This window comes from Macrosteles quadrilineatus, unplaced genomic scaffold, assembly GCF_028750875.1.
Source record: "Macrosteles quadrilineatus isolate MER2022 unplaced genomic scaffold, UCM_ALF_1.0 Scaffold_4__1_contigs__length_99947679, whole genome shotgun sequence".
Classification (NCBI taxonomy): domain Eukaryota; kingdom Metazoa; phylum Arthropoda; class Insecta; order Hemiptera; family Cicadellidae; genus Macrosteles; species Macrosteles quadrilineatus.
In genome coordinates, this window is record NW_026542597.1 from 51,330,493 (window position 1) to 51,358,298 (window position 27,806).

The window sequence follows — 27,806 nt, forward strand, 5'->3', positions numbered from 1 at the left end:
TGTTGAATATAGTATCCTTTGTGCCACTGTCCCTGACAAAAATATTATTGGGTATCCGAGTGGCTCATTCAACAATGTTTTATATTTGAATAACAAATTGGATAGAGCAGGTCCTCATAGATTCTAGTGTCCAAAAGTGAATGATTTTACATGGAATATTAACTGGAATATTAATAACAGAGTATAGTACATGACCACAAAGAATATGTGGCTAGCTTCAAAGCAATAAAATTACTCACGTTTTTAGATGTGCAATTATTAATTCATTTCCGGAGATGAATGTGCAATCCTATAACTCTAAAGAAAGCGTGTCTAGGGAAAATTTTTTTTTTCATCTGAGGACTTCTAATTTTTGGTTTATTATGGGGTATTTGGCAACAAGAAATCGATTGGAGTTGGTCACAAGGCTGGGGAAAATCCATTTTTTTCAATAGCTTAAAGTAGCAGTAATTAATACCCCCACCGCAGCAAATCTGCAGACTAAGCAAATTTCCATTTGTCTGAATTAATTTTCAATTAAATCTATTTAAATAACATTAGGTTTGACTACCGTTTACACAAAAATCAATATATGTAATCCACAATTACTAGGTAAAATAAAATAAAATTTATGTTTGCATATTTGTACGAGTATTAAATAACTTATAGAAAAATATAAGTAAAACCCAAATTACCGGATAGGAAAATTATAAAAAGGCCCAATATAAATAGACATACATTAAAATAATGTTTTTCCGCTATAAAAGCAACCTTAAAACAGCAGCTATAACACAGTTTTTGTTACATTTGTATCTTACTTGTTGGCATAAGATGTGCTGACATGGTATATAGAATTGCATTGTAAGTACAATTTAATACATTTTCACGATTTAACTAAACAGTTCATTTTACAACCCATCCAATAAAACTTGCTTGAATCCGGTTGACGTCATTGCTTCTTTTTGCGTACGTTAAGTTGCTTATCAGGTTGTCTACATCCTCGGTGCAAATAAATTTATTTTGTGTCACCTGGAACCGGTTGAACTGCTTGTCCAGAACTCCATGCTTTGTGCCAAGAGTCTAGGAGTCATTGTTCCTACAAACATCAACTGCTACAGTATTACAGTTCTAGGAGCTAGTCGTCCCTGGTCAACATCAGGAGTGCTGACCACCACCTTGCCTCCGACTCAAACAGGGGTTAATTTGCTTTCCGTGTTCCTTTATATTTCTTCTGTCTGGATTTAAGGATGTTATACAGTTTTCTCGTGTTGTATCAATATCAGTTTGTCTTGAGCAAAAAGTGCTCAAAGGTAGGTCCAACCGCTCTCTATTTAGGTCTTCATTTTGTATGTCCTGTGAGAATTAGAATTCGGTATTTGCGCAAAGTAGAAATGCCCACAACCCGACGTGGGCAATTCCTTTTGCTCACATCGCATTGTGGGTATTTAGAATTTGCTTAATCGCCGAATAACGATTTAACTTCAGCATTTGAGTAAATAAGTTTACCCACAACGCGGTCTGGGCATTTCGCTTCGGCCAATGTCCAACTAAAATGCTCACTCTGCTACGTGGGTATTTCACACTGTCCACATCGCGGATTGGGTAAAAATTTCGGACATTGTTCGGATTCGGAGGTTGAGTGTAACATATACAATAAATACATGCAACTTTAAGGTTATGTAAAGAAATATTTAGAGGAATCAGCAAAAATAATAAGTAGTTGCTAGGGATGAGAATAAAACAAGTCTATTGCAAAGCATAATATGGATACTGCTTGTGTATGCTTGTGTACACACACTAATGTTTTAAGTAAATAAGCAGACAGATTTTCGGCCATAGGGATGTAAAAACCTGCTCGGTCCCCAAATGACCATGTGTACAGCAATACATAACTTTCAGCCTCCAATTAACATTTGTAAAACATCTAAAAACAACATAGTGTGGTGAAAAAAAACTTTCTAGACATACACTTTGGGAACATGAATAAATAATAAACACAATATGATGTCTTTATAAATTCTATATTCTTGGAAATAATGAAAAATCACATTTTAGTGATATCAGTTCTCTAAATTGATGGTGCTGAGAGTCTAGTCTGTATCTGCTCCTTTTTGTTCCTTCTGGGATTAGAGTATGTATCTGCTCCTTCCTTCCTTCTGGGATTAGAGTATGTATCTGCTCCTTCCTTCTGAGAGTAGGGTCTGTATCTGCCTTCCTTCCTTCTGGGAGTAGAATCTGTATCTGCTCCTTCCTTCTGAGAGTAGAGTCTGTATCTGCCTTCCTTCCTGCTGAGAGTAAAGTCTGTATCTGCCTTCCTTCCTTCTGAGGGTAAAGTCTGTATCTGCTCCTTCCTTCCTTCTGGGAGTAGAGTTTGCTCCTTCCTTCCTTATATTATTGATTCCTCTTAAAGAGGGCCACTAATGGTGCTATTAGGTTCTGTAGTAGGCTTACTGAAGATTGAATATTTTGGGCTGGTGGCCAAATTCTTCTCAAGTGCTATGTAAGACTATAATTTTGTTTCCAGCTTCTTAATTAGTCTTCTTGGTGGTAACAGTGTTAATACACTTCAACCAAAGAAGTAGAGGTAAAAGGCATATGCGCAATAGAATGGAAGACAAATTGTACCATATCCTCTGAAAAATATGAAGGCATCTCTTGCCGCGGTACAAATAATAGTTTGAACAATGTCCATGATTATTTCTTTTTTCAATAAATGTAAGACAATCACCATGGTTATTTCTCTTAAATTGTACACAGGTAAACTTGGTCTCCTTGGTGCCAAAATATTTTAAAATCTAATATAAAATCTAAAATATGGCATCAAATAGTCATGGGAAGTCAGTACTTTTGAGCATTAGTTACAAAATAAGTATTGTAAATTTTACTTTTAACTAGATTACAATTAATTTAAGATAGATATTTCTAAAATGGCAGGACATTAAGATAATTATTTTTCACATTACATCTTGTTTTAGCAATGACTCCAAATTCTAGTTGTAAGGCTGCTATTTGTTGTATAATTTTTCATTTTGATATAATTCCAGAATTAGTTTGTTTAACCCATATTTTGTAAAAAATAAGAATTTTTATTGTACCTATTTATAATGATTAAGAGAATAACATTTTGTTACAATTTTAAGTATATTTAGTTATTCTTAACTAGCACAAGTGGCACAAGACTTGTCTCTTGTTCCAGTTTGGACCAGTTTGGTTGGGAATGTTTGATTGTTCACTGTGATTAGTATTTATCTTTCCATGGACACTTCCCTCAGCTCATGCATTCACAGTGTTCACTCCGAAATATAAATATAACGATCACAGGCTAGTTAGTTAGGAAAACTATTTTTTTTTTATTAACTGTGCTTTTATGAAAAATCTAAATATTTAACTTTTGCCTAAACTTTTTTATTAAAAATTACCAGTTCTCTGCATTAATTTAATTAATTATTATCATTATTCTCTTCCATTTCACTAAATCCAAGCCAAAACCATAAACTACACTAAATTTGGACCAGTCCCTTCCACCGATAAAATAGTGGTATCTAAATTATACTGGATTGAAGTATAAAACTGGCACAATAAGGGGCAATTGGAAAACGTTTTCCGTGAGAGGCTGAGCTCACACTGAAGCATGGTTGTTGTCATGCAAGGAAAACAACATTTCCCGCCCAGTGGTGCCGATACGGCGGGACAAGAATTCCGGCCCCTGGCACTCAACGTGTTAAACAGCACCAGTCCAGAAATCGAACTAGCAACATTGCACATACACTACAGGTGGTCCATCAAAACACCTTTTCAATCAATAGAAAAACATTTAATGTCTATAATAACAGTCCAGGCAGAGATAAATAGTAAAAGCTATTAATTGAAAGTCCAAGTTATAAACATGAGATTGTGCGAAGCTTAGTATCCTTCGTTGGAGAACGTTATATTATAATCTGGATAGGCTGGCTTGAGCAGGTCTACAGTGATTTGGTGATCAGCTTTGCCAAAACCCTGCAACAACAACATTGATCAATAATAGTGATCACGATGTATATTTTGTAATAATACACAAATAGAGGTTATGAGGAACTTTAATACTTTAATACTTTTCAATGAAATGGCGACCATACAAAGTAGGTATTTTAAGCCAAGTATGAATGGAGATGAGTGTAGGATGAGTGGCGCGATCTTGTAGTCTTGTTATTGACTAAGGCCGACATATTCCTTAGTTACAGCTGTTAATTAATAGCCCATACAGCTAATGGCATCTAAGGGACCTACAGTTTATAGTGGAATCTGAACCACATTTTTGCCTTGGTATAAACGAATTGGTCTAATTATCAGGATAGTACAGCGGATAGTTGTAGTACTCACTCGTACGGACGTTAATCCACACCAGGGAGTATAGCAACCACAGTGCATGCTATATATCAAAAATTCGTGACCTCCTAGTAGCTGGATTACAGTTTGACGCCACCCGTCCCAGAAAGAAAGATAGATACTTAATTTCTGTGTGCTGAGTAGGATTTATCCTGTGCCTAGGCAAATCTGTTCCCCCATTTACATTACTTAATTTCAATAGATTGTTTTATTAATGTGAATATTTTAAAGATTAACATAGTATTGCAATATTTATTTTCAATTTAGAACTTTGTTTGAGTCTGTAACACACAAAGGAAACCTTTGTACTTTGTTCACAATATTTATGCGGTTTTAGGGGAAGAAATCTATTCCCTCCACTTGACCCTTACCTTTAAAATAATAGCTCAACAGCTGATTAAGCAATACATTAATTACAAAAAAGAATTGTGGGGGAACTTCTCCTCAAACCGCCTAAATATTGTGATCAAAGTACAGGTTATTTTGTACAGCAAAATAATAAATAGAGTTGAAAATACTTAAGTGACACTGGGAAACAACCCTATTGTATTTTGTCAATGTTCCAAGTCTTTTGCACAACTCCCTCAACTCAATAACTTGCTTGTGATTACTAATCATACAACTACTGTAGTCCGTGGTTGTAGTTATGAAGGGACTGTGTATAAGTAATATTCACCCCCCGATGAGATGATCATGTGTGCTACCAAGCATCAATCAACCCCTTTGTGTACATGCCATGAACCTGCTCTCCCTTAACTGCTCATCAGAGAGATTCTATATTGCGCCTTGGCTATTACATGTATAAAATTTATCTTTCGCCTTTTGAAAAATCTTTCTATGTGATATTTTCATTGATAATTATGGTTTCAAACACAATTAATATTGGGTATGAACGTTTTACAGTTACACCTGTAATATTTTGTTTGATTCTTCATTCTTTCATGTTTATATCCCTTAATTACAATAATATACAGGTTACATATTTCTGTCATAAAAGGCTTACTATTTCCTATTATGTTTTTTTTTTTTATAAGAACATTAGCACATTAAATACTACATATACATTATACATTTTGTGTGTTTATTTTTTTTTAGTTGTATATGTTATTCTTACAAATTAATGCCCACCAGTCCCCAGCAGGGACACCCCAGTCCCCAGTGGGGGACTGGGACATTAAACATGTTCTTGGCCTCAGGATTTATGTTTCACTGAATAAACCTCATTCTGACGCAAGCGAGATCGGCAAGGTTTTGCAGGCCAAGTGCTGTAATTGGACGTATTGATAAGTCAAAATTGTACATGGAAAAATTATCTGATACCAAGTATTAGCTACTTTAGTGGTACTTCCCCCTTCATAATGACACCTGTTTTAGGTGGCACACAGTAATAATGTGGTATTTCCTGTAATTCTAAGTTCTAAACTTCCCAAATTACCAAGTTTATACTGTGCTACTTCCAGTTTTGTGAGGAATGTTTACACATATAGCATTTATGAACAGTTTAATTGAGATAGGTCAAGGCCAGATATTAAAATCTACTGCTCAAGAACACTATGAAATAGTGATAAACAGTTTACAATTTTGATAAGTGGCGAGTCAGTGGCTAAGTCAGCAGCATGGACGATGAATTCACGGCAACAATGTTCTGGGTTCACGTCTTTGTATTCTCCTCTAACTTTTAAGAGTGCTTTGCTTTGCTGGATTCATTCCACGTACAATGAGGCCTATGTGAACAGGCGAATGCAAGGTCAAAAGAAGCTAAACCTCCTACCTCTTATGACCTCTTTACTTTACAACAAATTTTACTCATGTATTAAATACCTGTGAGTATCCGTAAACAAAGATATTCTTTTTGTCCGAGTTGTGTTCAATACGGCCGCCTCCCACACACTCAGTATCAAACCCCAGTGGCTCTATCTTACTCCGCGCCTCGTCATAGATGTCAGCTGAAACACAGAAATACCATTAACTATTGAAAACTAAAGTAAACAGCCAATCAATAGGGGCAAGCTGCAGCCAACTTCTTATTAAAATACCCCTGCTGCAGCAAACCTGCAGACTAAGCGAATTTCCATTTGCCTGATTGGATTTACTAAAATAAATCCTTTAAAATATTACATTTATTCCCTATTAAATTTGATCAAAATTGGATCATTTTTGCTAAAGTTATCCAAGCCAATGGACACATGAATTATGAATATATGAATTTTTAACGGATGGTGTTTTTGGCCTTTGGGGACCTCAAAACGAAAAAATAAATCGGTCCCGGGTCCAGGTCATACCATGAGTACTATTGTCTCTAAGTTTAACTTTGTTAAAATATGGCTTATTCATCATAAATCAAAAATTTATATAAGAACTCCGTCGGTGGCTCAACTCTTCTAGAACAGTAAATTAACTTATTATTCTAAAACTAACTACGACCTTACTATGGGAAGTTAATGTCTAGTTCTAATTATAGTAAAAAGTAATATAGTCAATAATCAGAAGCACTAATATGTTTGTTTTTAGTACTAACAGGACACATGCTTTTGAGTTGATTCGTTATGAAATATTAAGAAAATGGGCCTGCGTAAAGAGGATACTCAACAAATTTCTATCAATTAATTAAACATTTTGATTCAATAGTTTTCTGTAACCAAGTGCAAATATTTACATGAGCCTAATCATTTTCTATCAATCTAATATGCATTACAATATTTTTTTATTGAGAAACTATAGCTTCATTTTTAAAACAACATTGTTTAAGGAATCAAAAATTAAGTTAACATTTTGTTACTGCATAATATTTTATGAAACTGCAAAAATGTAAATTTAAACTTTCAGCTTCTTAAATTATACCATGAATTACGGCAAAATAAACAATATTTTACCTATGAATTTACAAATTACTAATTGTATACATTAAAAAATTAAGAGCTGAGGTTTTGTGGAATCAACATAAATGGAAGAGGTTTTAAATAACAGAGTGATTCTTTATTCACTTCATGTTAAATATTTTACATTAAAACCTGAAATTATGAGTTATTTTCACAACTGATAGATGACATTAGGCCATGCTCATGTGTCAAAATTATTTGATAGAAAATCAATAGATTATCATTATCTCAAAGTGACAACATTATCATTATGCACAAAGTAACATTACATGGTTAAGCTTTTACCTCCAAAATGATGTCACAACATAATTTGTCATACAATGTGAGATGTAGTGTAAAAAGGGAATTTGTTATGGACCATGTGTACAAGTAAGTCATCATCCTTTGATAAAGAAAAAAGTTAGCTACCGTTTGTTAGATAGGTACTACTGAATATATTTTGCAATGCCAAAAAATTGCAAATTTATAGTTTGTGATAACATACTGAGATTTGTTTTTAGAAGAGCTCCACCTACAGGAATTAAAGTTTATTTTTCAATCTTATAGATGTAAGCTTCTAATTTTTGCTAATAACCAACCACATATTTTGTGGAAACATGCCAACGAAAACGCCTTGTTTCGCAAGCTCCCATAAAAGTTATTTTTTTTAGTTATTAAGTTTCTACAGTAGGCCAAAGTTATTTTAGGCTGATCATAAGTAGGCAAATTATTCTTTCGGCTATCATAAATAATTAACGTTACCTACACTTAATAATGGATTGATTTTTTTACAGGGTATTCAAGAAGTGTTCTCCTAACAACAAGCTGACGTTGTACCTCGGAAGTCGGGATATTGTTATTTCACAGAAAAACGTCGGAAAAATCCATGGGGTCGTTATTGTTGAACCTGATTTTCTACAAAACCGAAAGGTAAGTTTTCACTTACTAAATTTTTCCCCGTCTGGTTATTTTGTGTGGGATGTATTACCCCACAACAAAACACATTGTTGGTAAATTAGAAAATATCTATCATGTATTCGGAGTTGAGTGTCAGAAATAGCTTATACATGTGTCACTTACACACTCATCTTCAACGTAAATTGGAAATTAAACATTAAACAGAATAAAATAATGACATAACCTTGAAAATACACCTAATAATAATTTATGTCAACAAACCTTTTATCAACATAGTTGATGCCCTTGATGGATATTATCAATTTTCAATAACTAGAATACACTAACATAACATTATGTTTATCTCTTATTCGTATTGTTTAACACAACAATAGACCCAATTTGTTTACAAATGATACAGTGCAGAAGTTTAATAATAGCTGAGATCCGACTAAAGGGTTCTGTGATGAAAGTGACTTACAATCTGAGTCTCAACTGAGAGCAAGTGATAAGAGAGATGCTTTGTGTTCGTTCGTGTATGGACGAAAACAAAGGATGAATGCCTACACAGATGGCTGAGCGCCGCTCTACCATTCACGGAATGTTCTAACACCATCAATAAATTATGTACAAACTCCTGCACTAACACATTAAGGTTCCTATGAAGATAGATCTTCAATAATCATAATACATTGATGTTAAACCATTATTTTGAGAGTCATAGACATTTTTTTTCTTTGCTGAGATTCAATAATATAACTCATTAACCATCCACAGCCACTTATTTGAGTCCAAACCATGGATTAAGTAAATTATATGTACATTCATCTAGTAATTTTAACAAATCATATGTACCAAAGTAATAATTTTAAAATAGACATGTTATTATTCAAGCCCTTGCTTATTACTCTTTTATGTACACAAATTAAAAGGACCGAGAGCAACGTTTTAATTATGCAACCGTCAATTAGCTTTGAAACTCTTTTGCCTCTTTTGGAAAACCCCTTTGCATTTTTTAAATTCATTATATGCAAATGAATCAACAACTAATTATCGATTCAAACATGTTTAGTCTCAGGATTACCTTTTTTTACAAATAAAAGGGTTAAATACCTGTTTTAATGCCAATGATCCGTATTTTATTCTAGCGACCAAGGTTTCAAGCCTATAGGTTCGTTTAAAAACTGCCTAGCTAGTAGTTGAAAAATCCTCTTCTTCTCTTGGGTTGTTATGAGTCATGAATGATGAGACTTGACTCATATTCTGCCGGCTACAACAAGCAACCGCTTTTCAGTATCAAAATTTTTGGCCAAAGATTTAGTTCAATGATTTCGTGTTTGTGTAAATGTTAGATGTATTTGGCATCCCTTCACAACCAAAGGGATGAGGATGTTTTAAACTACTTGGTAGACAGGTTGAAAATTAACCTTTAGGTTTGAAACCCAAATACAGATACTGATGTTTACAATAATTAATTTACCAAGTGACATTGACATTCCGCTATGGGAGGGAGGATGAGGAAGTGATGAGTCTCAAGTACTGCAATGAAGCCATCATGTGTCTAGCCTATATCTGTTGTGTTTCAGATATTTGGCCAAGTGACATTGACATTCCGCTACGGGAGGGAGGATGAGGAAGTGATGAGTCTCAAGTACTGCAATGAAGCCATCATGTGTCTAGCCTATATCTGTTGTGTTTCAGATATTTGGCCAAGTGACATTGACATTCCGCTACGGGAGGGAGGATGAGGAAGTGATGAGTCTCAAGTACTGCAATGAAGCCATTATGTGTCTAGCCTATATCTGTTGTGTTTCAGATATTTGGCCAAGTGACATTGACATTCCGCTATGGGAGGGAGGATGAGGAAGTGATGGGTCTCAAGTTCTGCAATGAAGCCATTATGTGTCTAGCCTATATCTGTTGTGTTTCAGATCTTTGGCCAAGTGACATTGACATTCCGCTATGGGAGGGAGGATGAGGAGGTGATGGGTCTGAAGTTCTGCAATGAAGCCATCATGTGTCTAGCTCAGCTCCATCCTCCCCACGAGCGTGCACAGCAGGAGCCCAAAACCCCCCTCCAGGTGTGTCTTCTTTACAATATTGCAGTAGTCTGCCTTCTAATGACATTGTGTCGGATATGTTTTTTATTTGTTTATCAAAGTTATTTCACTTTAGTAATTGATACATCAACTTTATAGTCAAGATCAGATCAGATATTGCATGATAATTTTACCCTTTAGTATGTTATTAATATGCATAATAATTCTATCCTAGTGATCTTAATATCAGATTAAATACTTTAAACTATTTACACAAGTTTTGCAATCACGTGTAATTTTCTATTTCTTAGATACAGTCAATCATGTATGTCCTATTCTGAAAGACTAAAGGTCAAAAGTAGGATGGATTTAAGATATCTTCAAACACTAATTAGAAACATAAAACTCCTCAATTTGAATATCTTTCCTTCTATTCGTTTTTTAAAGAGGTTGGCAGCCTCTTTTAACTTTGGTCATTACTATAACATATCAAGCAATCGAAGGGTTAAGCCGAAAAGTAAAAGAGAACGGATCAATTTTAAGTGGTGGCACTTGGAAGCAAATCCACATATATTGTCCAATTTCATAGATCCTCGCCATACCCACTGAGCCATCGATTCACCAACCGGGGGCATATACCTGTGGTTGAAATTTAACATTCAAAATGTCTTATATTCCAGGATATTTTTTTTTCAATTTCCACCGATAAGAGTAATTTTTGTGTTGATCCGTTGCTTGTTTGATTCTCTGAATGTTGATGTTTTCAGGAAGCTCTGCTAAGGAGACTGGGTCCAAACGCACATGCCTTTACCATGGAGGTCAACAGACTCGCTCCTCCCAGTGTTCAACTTGTGCCTGCCAAGGAGTACAGCGGAGCTCCTATTGGAACCAGTTACGACGTCAGAGCATACGTGGGTAAGTGGAATTTGTGATACTGTTTAAGTTCTAAACTATAATCAAGGGTTGCTTGACTGATAGGAACTGTTTCTCAACAGTTATTATTATACAAATCTAGGTTGCATATTTGGTGTTATACACTTTGAATCGTTTAAAAAAAAGAAAGAAACTATACCAGTCTATAGTTATGGGGTAAATAAAACATAATTAAACTGTAAAATGGCTAAATAAATTAAAACAACAGCCTAAACACATGTATATATCAACCAAGCACTGCTGAGTGACTATTGATAGTTTACCACTCTGTTATACCTCCTACAGTTTATTTTAAAGTGTTTTATTTGCAAATACTTTACTACACAACTGATCTGTTTAAGATGATATTATCGTTATCGCAGAATGCTACCAAAACGTTTTTTGTGATGAAAGATTCACGCTTTGGTGACAATTGTGGAGAATAATAATAACTTTGTTGTCCCCACCAGAAGATTGTCATGATTATGCCATGTTTGTGGCAACAATGGTTGTTTCTGGGAGATGATGATGATGATGATGCCTCCATGACTGCGAGAGATGTTCATGGTTTTGCCACAATCTAGGTTTTTGGTGTCTTCAATAACAATTTGTGTAAATATAGTTTTATCATTTTTCGGTAAGTGATTTGGATAATTCGGCAGTTCTGTTAGTGAGTTTTTACTGTCAAAAGTAATGAATCCACAAATTCAAGACACTTGTTCCCCGTAACCAAATGTTGCAGCTGACCGCGCAGACGAGAAGCTCCACAGACGTAGCACGGTGCGCATGAGTATCCGGGTGGTGCAGCAGGTGTGTCCAGACAGACCATACGACGTGCCGGCGCCACGAGCTGCTGCTGACAAGCCCTTCCTGCTGAGTGACGGACGACTGGTGTTGGAGGCATCACTAGACAGAGCCATCTACTGCCACGGCGACACTGTCCTGGTCAACATCCACCTCACCAATACCACCAACAAGACTGTCCGTCGGATAAAGGTAACATGTAATGATGTGTGTCTGAATACGTTAATTTATTCATCCCACTGGAGTGTGGGAAAGCCACTTTACTTTTTAAACTCCAGAAGAGGCTGTCAGGGTAGTTTTTGGCACAAAAAGAAGATCTTGCAGGCAATACTTTGCCTCATGCAAAATTTTAAAAGTTCTGTGTACAGTGAAAACCCAATTAACTGAAATAATGGGGGGCAAGGCAGTTTCAATAACCTTTTTATCATCAATGGTTGAAAAGTATAGGCTGTTTCAGTTCAGATCTCTAACAGAAGTTTTTTACATAAGTCACAGAGAAGTAAGATACAGAGGAAACATTCAATATACTTCACTTTTAAGTGGTGTCTAGCACCAATGCTGGCATCTAGGGCAAAGACCTCCTTTTGCCCCCTTGCCCTTATGGAGTACAACGCTCATGGTGAAAGACCCTGTGCGATAGGAATTTCCACACAGTGGTCGCAGTTTGGGCTCTTCCTTGCTCGGCAAAAGTATATTTTTCTGCCCTAACATATCAGAGCTGAAAGCCCACAGTCGTCCAATAAGCTTGTGTTGGCTTAATGTTTCTTACTTCTCTGTGAGTTAGTTTGGTTATTGTCATTTTAAAATCTATAGCTGTAAACGCAAAATCTATTTCTTATAATGATCGACCATTGTTTTCTGAACTAAATCTATCACAGTATGAGATCAATGCATTTTCTGATCTATTACAATCTGTTGGCTAAGCCAGATCAAAAATGAAACACATGCAGACAATCTCTGACAAAGTGTTTTATATTCAAATTTACCTTAACATAAATGTTTAATTTAAAATTATAATAGGCCTACATATAATCAAAATTTTGAGACAGTAATTATGTTACTCAGATGTCCATGTATTGAAAGTCAATTAAGTGTATTTATGGATGGTTCAAATATCTTCAATAATCAATAGGCCTAATAGATGATTTTCTACCATATCACACCATATGTATTGGAGTTTATGAAGTCTCCTGTCCACATCAAATTTTTAATCAACCCATACGTTTGTCTAAATCAACATGTACTGTTGCAGGTTTTCATCGTGCAGCATGTGGACGTCTGTATGTTCTCCAATGGAAAGTTCAAGAACGTAGTCGCCTTGATCAACAGCAAGGAGGAGTGTCCACTAGGTCCTGGGACGACTCTCAACAAAACCTACTCACTCAACCCCGCCAAGGGGGCGACCAAAAACTGGATAGCATTGGAGGACTCCTACAGCAAGTCCAACGCTTCCCTTGCCTCCACCGTCACCTGCAACTCCCCCGAGGAGAGGAACGTGTTCGCCATATATGTCTCGTACTACGTCAAAGTCAAGTTGCTAGTTGGAGCGATTGGGGGCGAGTTGTCTTTGAAGCTCCCGTTCACTTTGATGCATTCGCAACTGGATCTGGACTCTACAGGAGGAGTTCCGCTGCCAGAACCTGTGTCACTGACTCCAACAAAAACCTCTGCAAACACAACAACGGACATAGACGTAATCCGGGAATTGTCAGAGGAAATGGACATCTGAGGGTTGGACAACTCAAAGCAAACACCAGAAAAAACTCAACCACATCAATCAGCGCAGCCACAGCAAACGGAAAAACCACAGCAAGTGGTGCAACCGGCGCAACTACAGCAAACAACGCAGCCGCAGCAAACGATACAAGCACAACAAACAACACAACCGCAGGTGAACAACAACTCACAACATGTCAAAAGCGACGACAGAGACTGGAAAATACAAAGAGTATTCTGTTGTTTTAATCTCAAACAGCCATCAATGCAGTGACAAAAAAACTCAAACCTGTGTCAGAGAACTCCCGGGTAGTGAACCCTTTGTGGGAACAACTGCAAGAGTATATTTTCACAGACGATTACTAAGTCAATTAACATGTAAAATTTTAGGACCTGTTTCTTTTTTATACATGCATTCATTTTTCATTAGCACTGTATGGGTTAATTTAGTGAGCCCTTTCAGTGATAAAAGCACAATGAAAGTTAAGTGGAAAATTAAAATCATGGAATACATATACAGGAATACATGGGAATACATAACATGGAAGTCAGTGACTTGCTTCCAACATATAAAACATTATATGAATATCTATACCACAAATGTTTCTTATTTCTTTAAATCTAAAAGATCTAAAAGGGTGTCTGTAAATTAAATGTCTTTATCGAGCTTCTGCCCCATCCACGTGAGCTGGTTCAAATTTGACATCAGTCCCGTAACATTTACTTCGTCCACTACTGTTTTACCTGGTTCCCACCCTATATGAAAACTATTAACTGACATCCAAGAACACAGCGCTAGTCTTATATTTTGAACTAGCTTGCTCAAACACAACTGCAGCCCGATGGAGACCATAATTTACGGACAGCCCTAATATTATAGCATTTATGGTACAACGTATTATTATAGGTGTGATTTAAAAAGCCTTCACATAAAATGTTTTATAAATTCTAAAATTCTAAAAGTGCAATGATCCTTTTCAATTTTTTTATCCGATTCCATCCAGTTTTGGCCAAGTCCCTATCACACTAGAGGAATAAAAATATTGGATTCTACGAACTGTAGAGCCCTGATAACTGCTCAAAACAAATTTGATTGTACTTTTAGCTACATATCACTGCACTCACACACCTTGGCTTGTCTGTTGATATACCAATTTGGACATAATTTATTTTTTGACGATATATCAGTCATAAATTGTATAGATCAGATTTCCTCTGTTTATACTAGTTCATAAGTGAAAGATAAATAATTTATTAAATGTTTTTACATGTACGTTGTTTTATTTGTAGGATAGAAACCTTATCAAGTCTGCCAAAAAAAACAGTGTTGAGAACAAATCCGGATTTAACCCATTATAGCTAGCTGTTGAGAATTTGGAAAAAAGTTTTAAGTTAACTAGACCAGCTAGAACATTATATAAAATTGGAAGTTGCCTAATTACCTGCTTCGTAGTAATTCTAACTGTTGCTAGTGTCGCAACTAGTTTAGACTTTCTACAAAGTCATCTTCAGGCGTCAAGGATGTCAAAAGGGTGGTCAGTTCATATAAAGGTCGTCATTACACCAAAGTACATGAAGAAGTGACCACCCTTTTGACATCCTTGACGCCTGAAGATGACTTTGTAAAAAATTGATTGCAACACTAGCAACAATTAGGATTACTAGGAACCAGATATTTACACCAATTTCATATATTCAACGTAATCCGGAGGCTAAATTTTAAAATGAAAGAACGTTATAGGACTTGATTCTGAAACCTTACTTAATTCAATCACCAAAACACACAATAGAAGCTTGAAATCTCAATTCAGAGTATTTCTGTATAACGAATGCTAATAATAACATGAAATATAATCCAAAGTTCTTGCAGTAAAACCGTGTGATTTATAACTTAAAAATCAATTAATCTCACACCAAAAAGATATGTCACGATTGTTGAAGCAGTTGATTACAACAATAATACTGATTTGACAATTTTGGAACAAAATAAGCTAATTGCATTCTACGTTATATCTTAAATGTGTTTCAGTGGATCTCAACAGAGTTTATTCATGTTTTGAAACACAAAAACATTTGGATGATTTTGACTTCCACCAGAAGCGTACGCAGTAGGCACACAGCTGATCTAATGCATAAATAAGTAAAACATTCCACCAATTTTTCTTAACAACCCTCAAACTATTGAAATTATTTTGTTGTTTTTTTTTCAACCAAACAGTTTTATAAGTAGGTATAAGTGTATGAAATTGTGTCAACTCCAAAATTATCATCCATCGATCTGGAAGACAATTTAGATCGTTACTTTACTAGCTTACTACTGAAAAACTAGGACCAAATTATAAAATGTCCTATGGTCCCCAAAGTATTTCTATAGGCCTAACCTGAAATGTGTTGTTTTATCAAACTCCACAAATCAGTGATGTAAAGGTGGCAAAAATTGAAAATTTTAAAACTCTCTCGTTAAGTCTTGAGCTTACTCTACTTCTTCACAACTCCTGTGAACAACCATCTGTGAACTACCATCAGTGTAGAAGAACCAGCTGGTGTTCAAACAACACTGTTTACTCACCAGCTGACAGCAATCAAGGCCCCACTAGAAAAAGCAGGCCATGCTGCAGGATCCATGACGTCACACTAGTGGATAGATTTCATTGATAAATTCATTGCCATCACCATTCCCATAGGTAAATAAACAAGCTGGCTGTTTGTAAGATTTTAATGGTAAGAGTTTAGTACAGCTATCCACCACTGTGACGTAGTGTTGCGCTACCCTCGCTGCAGCATGGCCTGTTTTTTTCTAGTGGGGCCTTGCAGCAATGGAGCAAACGGATCACCATTAACACTAATGAAACAAGTAAACTATACCCTGAAGTGCAAAATCTTAAAGGTGTGATTACAAAACCTGCTATCAGCTTGTCCTCAACGACTTAACCTACCAAAGTGTTCCCATCACAAATACTAGACTGGAAAAACATACAAGTGTCATATCGATATTTACTAAACGCAAATAAAAACTAACCACTAATTGTTTTAATTCATTTAATATTCATATTTATGTTAGAGTCAGGAGTTTAATTTAATTTGGTCTTTGTTTTTAATCAAAAATAATGTTTTAAGTCCACCAAGTCACATATTAATGCTAATCTCTTTCAGTTTTAAGCATTTATTATTAGGCTACCTGTATTTTTTTACTTTGTTAGGTAACTTAACTAGGAAAGTTTTAGTTTAGAGATTTGGGATTCAATTGTTTTTTAAGTTTGGGTTTCGGTTTAAAGATTCAAAATGTCTAGTTTTGATCATCACCAGTTACCAGTTACCAACACCTTCACTTTTATCACAGAGGAGTAAGGTACAGAGGAAACATTCAATGGTACACTTAAGTCTGTCTAGCTAGTTGCGGGTGTCTAGGGCAAAATCCAACATCACCCTCTCGCCTTCATGTACTACAATGGTAATGGTGGAGGAAGACCCTGTGCCCGGTGTGATAGAAATTTCCACAGTGTGCTTGGCGCTCGGGCTCTTCCTTCCCTGTCACAAATATATTTTCAGCACAACTTACCAGAGCTGAAAGCGCAGGTTTGTCCCATAAGCATGTTTTCTTTGTAACTTACTTTACTTCTCTGTGCTATTACGAAATTCTTAAAAATCCTGAACAGTTTGAAGCTGAAAGAATTCTAGACTTACCATGATAAGGTCCACGTATGTTGCCTCGAACTATCATTTTGGATGGTTCATTCCCATCTGGGGTTTGCTTTGCGTAAACCCTTATTAGAATGTATTTAAATACTCCACTAGGGTCTATCTCAACATTGGGGACCTTATCTAGGGATTCTAGTGTCATTCTGGAAACTGTTCTTGAGGTTACACGTACAAAATCTGAAATCAAAACAAGTCAAGATTGAAAGTCTTATCTGATGTGGTAGTTTGAGATTAATTAGCTGAATACTGTGGGAAGAAAGGACTGAATTGAATGGCGTTGACTATTGGATACAGAAGTCGATATCCCATTTATATGGATCGGCTGTCGCCAAATTTTTTACTATAAAAGAATGTAGTTGAGTGAGCCAGTAACAGAATGTGCTAGTGTCTAAAATTATATTTTCTACCTTATTTATTGTTGCTGGCATAGTTAATGGGTCATAACAGTTGCTATAGCTCATAATAAGTCGTTCCATTAGTTTGACTTGGTAAAAAATTGTGTATTTACAGAAATTAGTAATTTAGATCAGCACAATCTGTCAATGGCTCACATCAACTATGACAAATTTGATTAAAATACTAGCAACATTGCTGGGTTCAAAAATGTTAAGTTGTGTGGTCCCTTGATGTTGAGATCAATGCTTTAGACGAACACATACAAAATAACAATCATATAGAAGATGACAAAAATGACAGACATGAAGACCCTTAGACCTATATGGTTGTGATTAATGGTGAATTATCTTGAATGAGCCAATCTTAAAAAAATATGCCTGTTATTATCAGGAGAGAATATTAACTATAACTTATCGTATTAATAGTCAACTAGGTGAAACCCTTCAAAAGGAAGGTTCACGCAATTAACCTAAGTTATTAAGTTTAGGAGTAATTTTTATTTTTTCCATTGTCACATCGGTCATCATAACGTAGGCCTACTTCTTGCCAATTAATAGGCTAACCCTCTAGCATAATTTTGAGAAATTGGTCGTGGGGTTATTCTTATAGCTGGAAGTCCATGACATGGGGATGTCAGTTGTCTCAGTCTTATCAATTACCTACATAAAGTTCTCAATATAATCTCTCTTTGGAATGTTCCAATAAAGGTAGTGGAACATACTTGCAGTAACCCTGGCTTTTATTCTTGAACCGTTAAATTGGTTTTTCTTGCTGAGTAGAGCTAGTAAAGATTCACAAAACTTTTTGTTAGGTAGTTTAATATCATTAAGGCTCTATATTATGTTTTCACTAAGCTGAATGAATACATCCAAGTTGTCATTAAATTAATTATTAAATAATTATACTGAGATCATGAAAGGTTGTGTATTTCTATTTTAACAAAAACTCAATCAAAATATCAAAACAATAACACAAAACATATGTTGAACAATTACCATATGTTATTAACATATTAACTACTACTGTCATCCCTCCTTCACAAGTCAAAATGATTTGGTTTTCTTCTAATCCTTTCCCCTCGTCTTACAACAGGAGCTGAGTCATTGTTTTGTAATTCTGACCTGGACGATTGACCTTTATTAACATCATGGGAGATTCTGAATGACTTGTCTCTTCTTAGGAACCATGAGTTTCTTCGGTATTCTCGTCCATCACCAGTCTGGATTTTGTACGATCGAGGTTCAGGACCAACTTGAACAATCTTTGCTCTCAGCCAACACTTTGGTTTGAATCTGAAAAGCACTGGTTCATCGAGTTGAAACTGATCAGGCTCTGTCTTCCTCATATCACCGTATAGCTTCTCTCGTCTTTTAATTTTTTCTAGCTGTTTTGAAACATTTTTTATGACCATCGGAATAAGGTGGTTGGTCGTAGATGGAAGTAGAGTCTTTGTCCTCCTACTCATCAGCCGCTGAACTGGGGAACCTAGGTTACCTCTTGGTGTGTTACGGTGATGAAGAAGTGCAAGATAAATATCGGACTGTTCTTCTTGACACTTGACAATTAAGTTTTTTCCTTCTTGGACATACCTCTCTGCTAGCCCGTTGGATCTTGGAAAATGAGGAGATGAAATTCTATGATTAAATTTCCATTCGGATACGAATTTAGTAAATTCCATAGAAGCAAAACATGGTCCTCCATCAGTTCTTAGTTCATCTGGAATACCATGAGTTGCAAAGTACTTTTTTAGGTGTGTAATAACAGTGATGCTACTTTTGTTCCTAAGATTTTCACACTCAAAATATCCTGAGTAACTATCAGCAACTACTAAGAAGTCTTTACCTCCACGTTCAAAAACATCAGCTCCGATGAACTGCCATGGCCTCACTGGTACTGTTTCTTGAAGGATCACATCTTGAGGTTTATCTCGTTGATATTTGCTGCATACATTGCACCTTGCTACATATTGTTCAATATCTTTTTCCATATTAATCCAATATACATAGTCACGTGCTGTATTAATTGAACTTTGAACACATTTGTGAGGACGGTGAATATTCTGTAAAACTTCAAGTTTCATTTCATCAGGTATAATCAAACGGCTTCCTTTAAACAAAAGACCATCATAGCAACTTAGTTCTTCTCGGAAAGTGAAATATTTTACTAATTCCTTGTCAACAGTGCTTCTTTCTTCGGGCCATCCATTCAAGATCATTTCCTTCAATTTAGAAAGCTCTGTGCATTTTCCAACACTAGTTCTGATTCGAGAAATTGTATCAGAAGACATAGGAATTATCAACTGAATATCAAAGCTGTGAGGTTCATCATCTTGGTTGTCATTGTAGCAATCTCTACTCAAGGTGTCAGCCAGATGAAGCTCACAACCCCTCTTGTAGACAACTCTTGGTCGATACGGTAATATTTCCAAACACATTCTTTGGATTCTGGGAGGAGCGTCAGACAACGGTTTCTTAAAGATAGCCTCTAAAGGCTTATGATCTGATTCAATAATCAACTCCTTGCATCCCCATACATACTCATGAAACCTTTTGCAAGCAGTCAGTATTGCGAATGTCTCTTTTTCAAGTTGACTGTAGTTCTGTTGCGATTGAGTCAATGCTTTGGAATTATAAGCTACGGGCTGCCCAGATTGTAACATAACAGCACCTACTGCATAACTGCTTGAATCCACAGATAGAGTCACAGGAGAGTTAGGGTCATAGTAACGAAGCACGGGAGTTCTTTGCAGTTTTTGCTTTAACTTGTTGAATGCTTCTCGTTGTGGTGTATCCCAGAACCAGGCCACATTTTTCTCAGTGAGAACTCTTAGAGGTTGAGTATCAACCGAAACATCTGGTATAAACTTTGACAAGTATGTTATACAACCTAAAAATCTCTGAAGCTCAGACAAACATGTGGGTTCCTTCATTCTTGAAATGGCTGCTACTTTGTCAGGATCAGCTTGTAACCCTTGGTCTGAAACTATGTGACCAAGAAATTTCACCAACGGTTTGGCAAATATACACTTTTCTTTGTTAAGTGTAAGTCCTGATTCACTCAGCTTTGTCATTACTTCATTCGTGATCTTTTGCAAATCTCTTTCATTGTTACTGTGAATTCGAGTATATCATCCATTGAACACTCTACATTCTTAATTCCTTTGAGCAAGTCTGACATAATATACTGGAACACTTCAGGGGCCGATACCAAACCAAAGGGCATGCGTAAACAAGAGTAGCGCCCCCAAGGTGTTGAAAAGGTTAGTAGTTTGGATGTTCTCGTCGTAACTTTTATCTGCCAGAACCCTTTTTTACAGTCTAGGATGGTGAATAAAGTAGAACCATTCAATCTAGCTGCGATGTCCTCTAATGTAGCCAATGGGTAATGTCTACGCTTTACATTTTTGTTTAGATCAGTTGGGTCAATGCAAAGACGTATTTTGTCTCTTTGTTGCACTATGACCATAGGAGACACACAAGGAGTAGGCTCACTTACTGGAATAATAATCTTGTCTTTTACCATTTGGTCAAGTTCTGCTTTCACTGCGTCACGTATTGGATGAGGTATTCGCCTGGGTGGGTGTATTTTGAAACTAGGATTTTCCACAAGATCAATGTCATACTCAAATGACTTTAAACATCCTATTCCATCATATAAGCCACTTATAGACTGATCAACTATACCAGCAATCCACTTGACGAACCCTAGTGTTTCACATGATACTCTTCCTAATATTGATTGATGCCCATTTGGAACTATTACAAACAAGACAGTGTCTTTATGAGACTTTTTGGTTACAACTGGACAAATGGCTTCACCCAAAACTGGCGTTTTTTGGTTGTTAAAAGAAACAAGGCATTTAGTAGCAGAAGGTACAATGTTAAGATTACAAGCTAGAGCCAAATCTTGGGAAATAACATTGCACTGAGCCCCAGTATCTAATTTAAACTGCACAGTTTTGTTATTTGGCAATTTTAAGGGTTCTGTCCAATCTTGATTCTTGACTGGGTTAGAGATGCAATCAACATGCAACGGATAATCAGAATCTTCATTCTCTACAACCTCTAAAACATCAGTATTTTTACTCTTACTAGGGAGATTCTTTCGAGTTTTACACATCTTAGCAAAATGACCTTTAGTCAAGCATTGATTGCAAGTTCGATTAAAAGCTGGACATTGGCCTCTAGAGTGTTGTAAACCACAACGTTTACAGTCAAAGACTGAATTTTGTAACGTAGGCCTAGAAAAGGAATCATCCCTCTTTACGACATTAACATTTTTAGGGCTGTCAGAGGATATTTCTGCTAGTTGTTTCTTAGCTTGTTCATGTGCCCTACACTTACTAATCGCATCATCTAGGGTAAGGTTATCAGTAGAAAGTAACTTTTCCTTTAAGCTAGAATCTGATATGCCTAATTCTATCTCTTATCAAACTATTTTTTAGCTGCTCAAAATTACAAGAATTAGCTTGGTTAACCAATTTTGTAAAAAAATCTTCAAAACTTTGATAGGTTTCTTGGGTGATTTTGTTGAACAAAAATCGCTCAAATACTTCATTAGATTTACCAACAAAAAACTTATCAAATCGTTGAACAACTTCATCCAATTCAATATCTTCATCATCAATGAAACCAAAACTGTTATATATATCTATAACATCTGGGCCTAAACTAGACATAAATGATGCTACCTGTACTGCATTTGTTCTCCTATCAAGGCCAGAAGCTGTGTAGTACCAGTTCCACTGTTGCTTCCATTTCTTCCAAGAAGGAGCCATCTGAGTACTTGAAACCACAAGACATTTTGGTGGTTTTACATTATTATCCTTGTCTTCTGTATGGTTTGAATGGACATCATCATCTTCCTTAAAGGCATGGTACCTTTTATTTCTATTCCGTGTGGGTTTCGGCACCATGTCATTAAATTAATTATTAAATAATTATACTGAGATCATGAAAGGTTGTGTATTTCTATTTTAACAAAAACTCAATCAAAATATCAAAACAATAACACAAAACATATGTTGAACAATTACCATATGTTATTAACATATTAACTACTACTGTCACAAGTAACCTCTCTGAAAAGACTGCAGTAAATTGCAATTTTCCAGCTTAATGACTTTCTAAATCATGCACATATTTCTACATAAAAAATATTAAAAATTTAATCCAGTTGCTTTAAACCACTATTGATTTAACAAAATATGGACACGGCTCAATATGGGTAAATATGGGCAAGGTGCCCTTTTGCACTTGTATTATTTTGTAATTACACCGTAGATTTTTCCAATGTTTGAAAACATTATGACAATAACCTCATGAACCTATGATGATCTGTCTTGAATAATATGATACAATATAGGCAAAAGTGGTCAAAAAGACAGACACTAACCGTACAATGGTTATAAGATAATTCAATAAGCAATAATTTTAAGAGCTACCGTACTGTGTAATTGATTTTCCACTGATTTCGTAATGGAACGTTATATTGCAAAACATGACATGATGCAGAAGAAAATTTATTTTAAGACCAAAAAATAACATTGCAAATAGGTCTACTTATTTTTGAAAAATTCAGTAACTCCCTATAATAATTGTCTGTTTAAAATCTATATATTTAATACACAGTTAGTTGTAAGTCTGTTTTCTCAGCTATTACTGGACCAATCTACAAGATTTATATCTCAAATTAAAGGGGATAATGTGTAGATTTGCCGAACTTCCTTAGAATTTAGGTTTTATCCAAGGGCTAAGACCTACAGCCCTTCAAAGGTCGAGTCAATACAATTCTTATTGAAGAATATAATACAGTTTATAAATTTTTCGTCAGCTGTTTAATGTTTGTCAGACATTTGTTATTATTTTTATAACCTCACTTTCAGTATGACATTATTAATCTAGGAGTTTCTGTTTTTAAAAAAACACAGTTTCGGACAAAAAAAAGTGTATTGTTAACTTATTATACCACAATGTGTCATTTTAAATGTATTTTATTATTTTTGTCACTATGTTTTGGTGTAAATTTTTTATTAGTTTTCCTGCGAACAGATTTGAAGGAAAGTGCTAATTGAGTTTAGGTTTGAGTATGGAACGTGAAATAATACCGATAGTAGGGGACGGAAACTGCTTTTTCCGATCAAAATAATTTATTCCACCAGAACAATCATGGGGAAATCCACTTGCAAGTTGTACAGATAATTACTAATGAGTGGAAAACAAACAAATATTGGTAGGTGATGAATCTTACTCAAGGATGTTTAACTTTCAGCAGTAAGAAACTTTACCTTCTCGAGATGGCGAGTACTCTGAATATGTGGAACTACAATTTATCAGTGAACTATACCCTATATATATTCGAGTACACAGGGAATTTGCTACACAGGGAATTTGCTTAACTTAAGAAACTGTAACTTACGACTTCGGTTCTGGTAAAAAAGTGTGTGACTTGATGTTTAAAGGCAAAGTTGACTCAGGGTGATTACAGTGTTGTACAACTTTATCATAATCCCCAGGGTGGGAAAAGAACAAAAAGAAAAATAAAAGGTAAAAAGTCATTAACTGTGCGTAAAGAGACAACCAGGACGAAAAAAACATGGAGAACAATGGAACTAAAAAGTAAATAGCAGTGATAGTGTAAAATGTGCTCTGGAAGTTCTTCTTAAAAAAAACGCCGACTCTTTTAAATAAGGGTCGTTAAATTTGAATTGTCACTACTGCAAATCTATGAATTTAGAGTCAGAACATACAAACAGGGACACACGTATATTCTCTTTATGTTATCACAAGGGAAAGGTAAAATTCGCTCCTTTTAAAATACACATTCAGAGTCGATGGAAAATCTTGTTAACGGGGTTACATAGACTATAAATAAAGTATTTAGTATCAAAAGAAACAAAAAAACTTTCAAAAAACTATTTGAAAAATAGGGAAGATAATACAACTCTGAATTTGCAATGGCGAGTACCAGCATATAAGTCTCACTTAGATGAATCATCATTCTGGTAGTATATAAAATTTTAAGATCCGGGACTCCTTTTACCATCGGATTGGACTGTTAACACCCTCTAACATTGAACCAAAGTATGCCCAACTTTGTATTATAGCCTAAACGACGTAATCACAGCTGTTACTCACAGAGTAGGTTAAAGAACCGTGAAATTCGACCATCTGCTGATGCGTGATTTAAGTGTATATCTTTATTCCACCCAACGAATGTAATGAACAAGAAAACAACGAATGTAGGAATATACATGAACAAATTATCTCCATAGCATAAGTAGCTTATAAGGTTACCAGAATTGCGCAGTTCATACACTTCTTTTTTAATGTAAGTTAATACGAATTAATTTAAAACATTCATTTGGTTAAACTAATATATCGGTTTGATTAACATATAAATAGTTTATACAGACCAACTAACCGTTCTCCTTCATGTAAAAAAATCAAGCAGCCCCTAAATAAAATACATCGATAAACAGTATTTGTTAATTATTATATCTTTTATTGTTGGCAATATTCCCGTGGCAGAGCACGGGCGGTTAACTAGTACAATTTAAATTAACAATTAGCCTAAACAATTTAAATTACAATTTAAACAGCTGTTTCATTAAAAAGTGGTGAAAAATTACTATCCATATGGCTATAATGTAAACAAATTCTTGGGAGGGAACTTAAAAGGTTACTGGGGCTGGGGCAGAGCCCCAAGGAAATTTACTTTGTTTTTCTTTTGGTGGCTCATCTACAGACCAAGACCTTTCTTTGGGCATCTCTAACATGTTTCTAAGCCCAGCCGTTCTCTAAAATTATAGTGGTGACTAAGTATCCAATTAAATATTTAGATTCCTTCATGTTAACCTTATGGGGGAGAAAACCCTTAACTTTGATGGAAGATCCTGGCCAAACTAATAAAGATTTCAAAAAAAGAAAACCACCTTGCAAACTACAGATCAGGGCCATTTTTTTACACTTTAATCATCAAAATCGGTCTAAAAATGAGGGAGGAGTTCTGTTCACAAAAATCGGTTTAGCACATTATATAGATGGTACCGGTAACACAAAGCTGACAACGTATTTGGATTTCAAAATTCTGAATTTTGGATAGGGCCTAAATATAACATTTAATGCTAGCAACACACTATCGCTGAATGTTCGTTTGAATGTTTCACCAAATTTTTGGCTTAAGTTGCAACGGCGAATACTACCGTTCATGAACCACAAGTACCCATGAGCTCACCCAGTACGGGCTTGCCCATGTTCACCAAAAACGCTAGCGGGTTGTTCAACATATTATAACTTAAGAAAACACTTAGTACTTTTGGCATTTAACCTAGGCCTATTTAAAAACAATTTATAAAATCTATGTTTGCTGATATTGAAAGCCAAGGTTGAATAAGTGATGGAGGGATTCTCCAAAAGATTGTGTTGTGGAACAATTAAAAAAACCAAAATAAAATCAATCATCCCAACTAAAAACCGCTGCCTGGATCAAACATTGATGTACCGTAGGCTACCCTAGATGTTTTTCAAGTGATGATGCTTTTTCACCAAGTCCTGACATAATGAAGCCATTCCTTAATGAGCATTAGTAAAGTTACATAAAAATTCAACTATAGAATATCAAAATCAAGAGTTAAGCCCTAACTTAAGTTAGTAGAAAATAAAACACAGGTTTCTCTTCGTTTGTTCATTTGATCACAATTAATTGCAATACTCTGCGTCATATAGCATACTGATTTAGAGACAAGAGGAATGAAGACGAGTATGAACTGCCACTAGTTCGTGTGTGCCCCTACTCAGAACTCTTATTTGCTCGTCTCCTTTGACTTGTCCCACAAACCATTAGGAGCACAGGCGGCGATTCATGGCACGAATCATGAAAAGGCGAACCATCCTAATCTCTTTGTGGCATTGTATAAAATAAATTTAGATCTAACTATGATTCAATTTTGATGAGGTTTTCATTTTAAACCAATGGTAACTTATGTTGGTTTTCTAAGTTATAGATTATTAAAATTAAAGTTCTTAGACCATTTATAATAAAGTTAATCATGGATTTGTGTGAGTTTAAAGAAAATTATGTTCAATAGGCATGTTATGCCTTAACCTGTGACTTGCAAGTTTGTTTAGGAAATTAAACATAGGCAACCTACATATTGTACATGTACGCAGTAGGCTTAGCCTATACAAATTTAAATTATCTTCAGAAAATTTCTCCGTAAACAATAACCCATACTTTTATTTAAAAATTAGTAGTTTGGATAAATTGTAAGAGCAATTTGGTAGATAACCCCCTCATTAAGACTAGGCCCTACTTAGGTTTGGCGCATTGCAGTAGTACTACTGCAGTACAGTAGCACATGTTAGGTTATCCGATTCAGGGTTCGGGTATCTAAAAACATACAAGGTTAGTTGCTTTATACGTACTTAAGATGTAAATCTAGTACAACTTACTTGGAACTAGAAACACACTATTCAATAATAGCATCTAACAAAAACTAAATGTGTTTTTAAATAATTTCCACTACTTATATATACATTGCAGACGACAATACGAATACAACCTGCTGATCGCTGAACCACAATAATATTTTGAATTGAACTGAAACTTTTCCTCCGCCTAGACTAGACAGCTTAGTACTTTCCCCATGAAACTACCTTATGAACTAGGTGTACAAAGCAGTTATGTCTGCTTGTAATTATATGTATGTAGATCACCTTTATGTAGATTGAATAGGGTTATGTTTGGTTTTAAAGTGAGGTTGAATACGTTTTGTAAAGTATTGCTCAAAGTTTCATTTTTTTATTTATATAGTAATCTACATGTGAAGAGGCTTAATTAAAATTGAAGAAAATGGTAAAACATGTTATTCATAAAGCATCAATATGAAGCAATAATTTATGCTATTGCTACATTAAAGTATGTTATAATATTCTTAATATGTCTTATGTTATAATATCTATTAACATCAAAAGTAGGGGTTTGGAAGTAAGCAGGTTTACGCTTTTAAATCAGTTTATATTTTCAAACTAAATCATAGAGTTGCTGTATTTTAAAACACCCATCAGCACCACTTTAATAGCTCTCTAGGTCACGTTTTCTTCCCGTTGCAAAGCACGGGTATAGCAGCTTGTAAAGAAAT

General features: G+C 35.3%; 2 protein-coding genes across 4 annotated transcripts in view; one reads left to right on the forward strand and one right to left on the reverse strand.

Annotated features, from left to right (window-relative positions):
• The window catches only part of LOC128991802 (arrestin homolog), a 413,899-nt gene extending 399,114 nt beyond the window's left edge, over nt 1–14,785 (forward strand). For 2 of the 3 annotated variants that reach the window (XM_054414992.1, XM_054414993.1), the window contains exons 5-9: nt 7,997–8,132; nt 10,031–10,180; nt 10,906–11,053; nt 11,793–12,046; nt 13,107–14,785. In XM_054414992.1, the coding sequence (XP_054270967.1) occupies nt 7,997–8,132; nt 10,031–10,180; nt 10,906–11,053; nt 11,793–12,046; nt 13,107–13,583 (1,165 nt within the window). In that variant the 3' untranslated portion in view covers nt 13,584–14,785. Of the gene's footprint in view, nt 1–7,507; nt 7,593–7,996; nt 8,133–10,030; nt 10,181–10,905; nt 11,054–11,792; nt 12,047–13,106 lie in introns of those variants that run through there. The other variant, XM_054414994.1, reaches the window with a different exon arrangement.
• LOC128991803 (14 kDa phosphohistidine phosphatase-like) lies at nt 3,772–27,236 on the reverse strand. The gene is made up of 4 exons (XM_054414995.1): nt 27,118–27,236; nt 17,255–17,446; nt 6,166–6,290; nt 3,772–3,975 (listed from the first exon to the last, which is right to left on the reverse strand). The coding sequence occupies exons 1-4, from the start codon at nt 27,149–27,151 to the stop codon at nt 3,883–3,885; spliced, it is 444 nt and encodes a 147-aa protein (XP_054270970.1). The 5' UTR covers nt 27,152–27,236; the 3' UTR covers nt 3,772–3,882.
• Nucleotides 27,237–27,806: the final 570 nt, after the last annotated feature.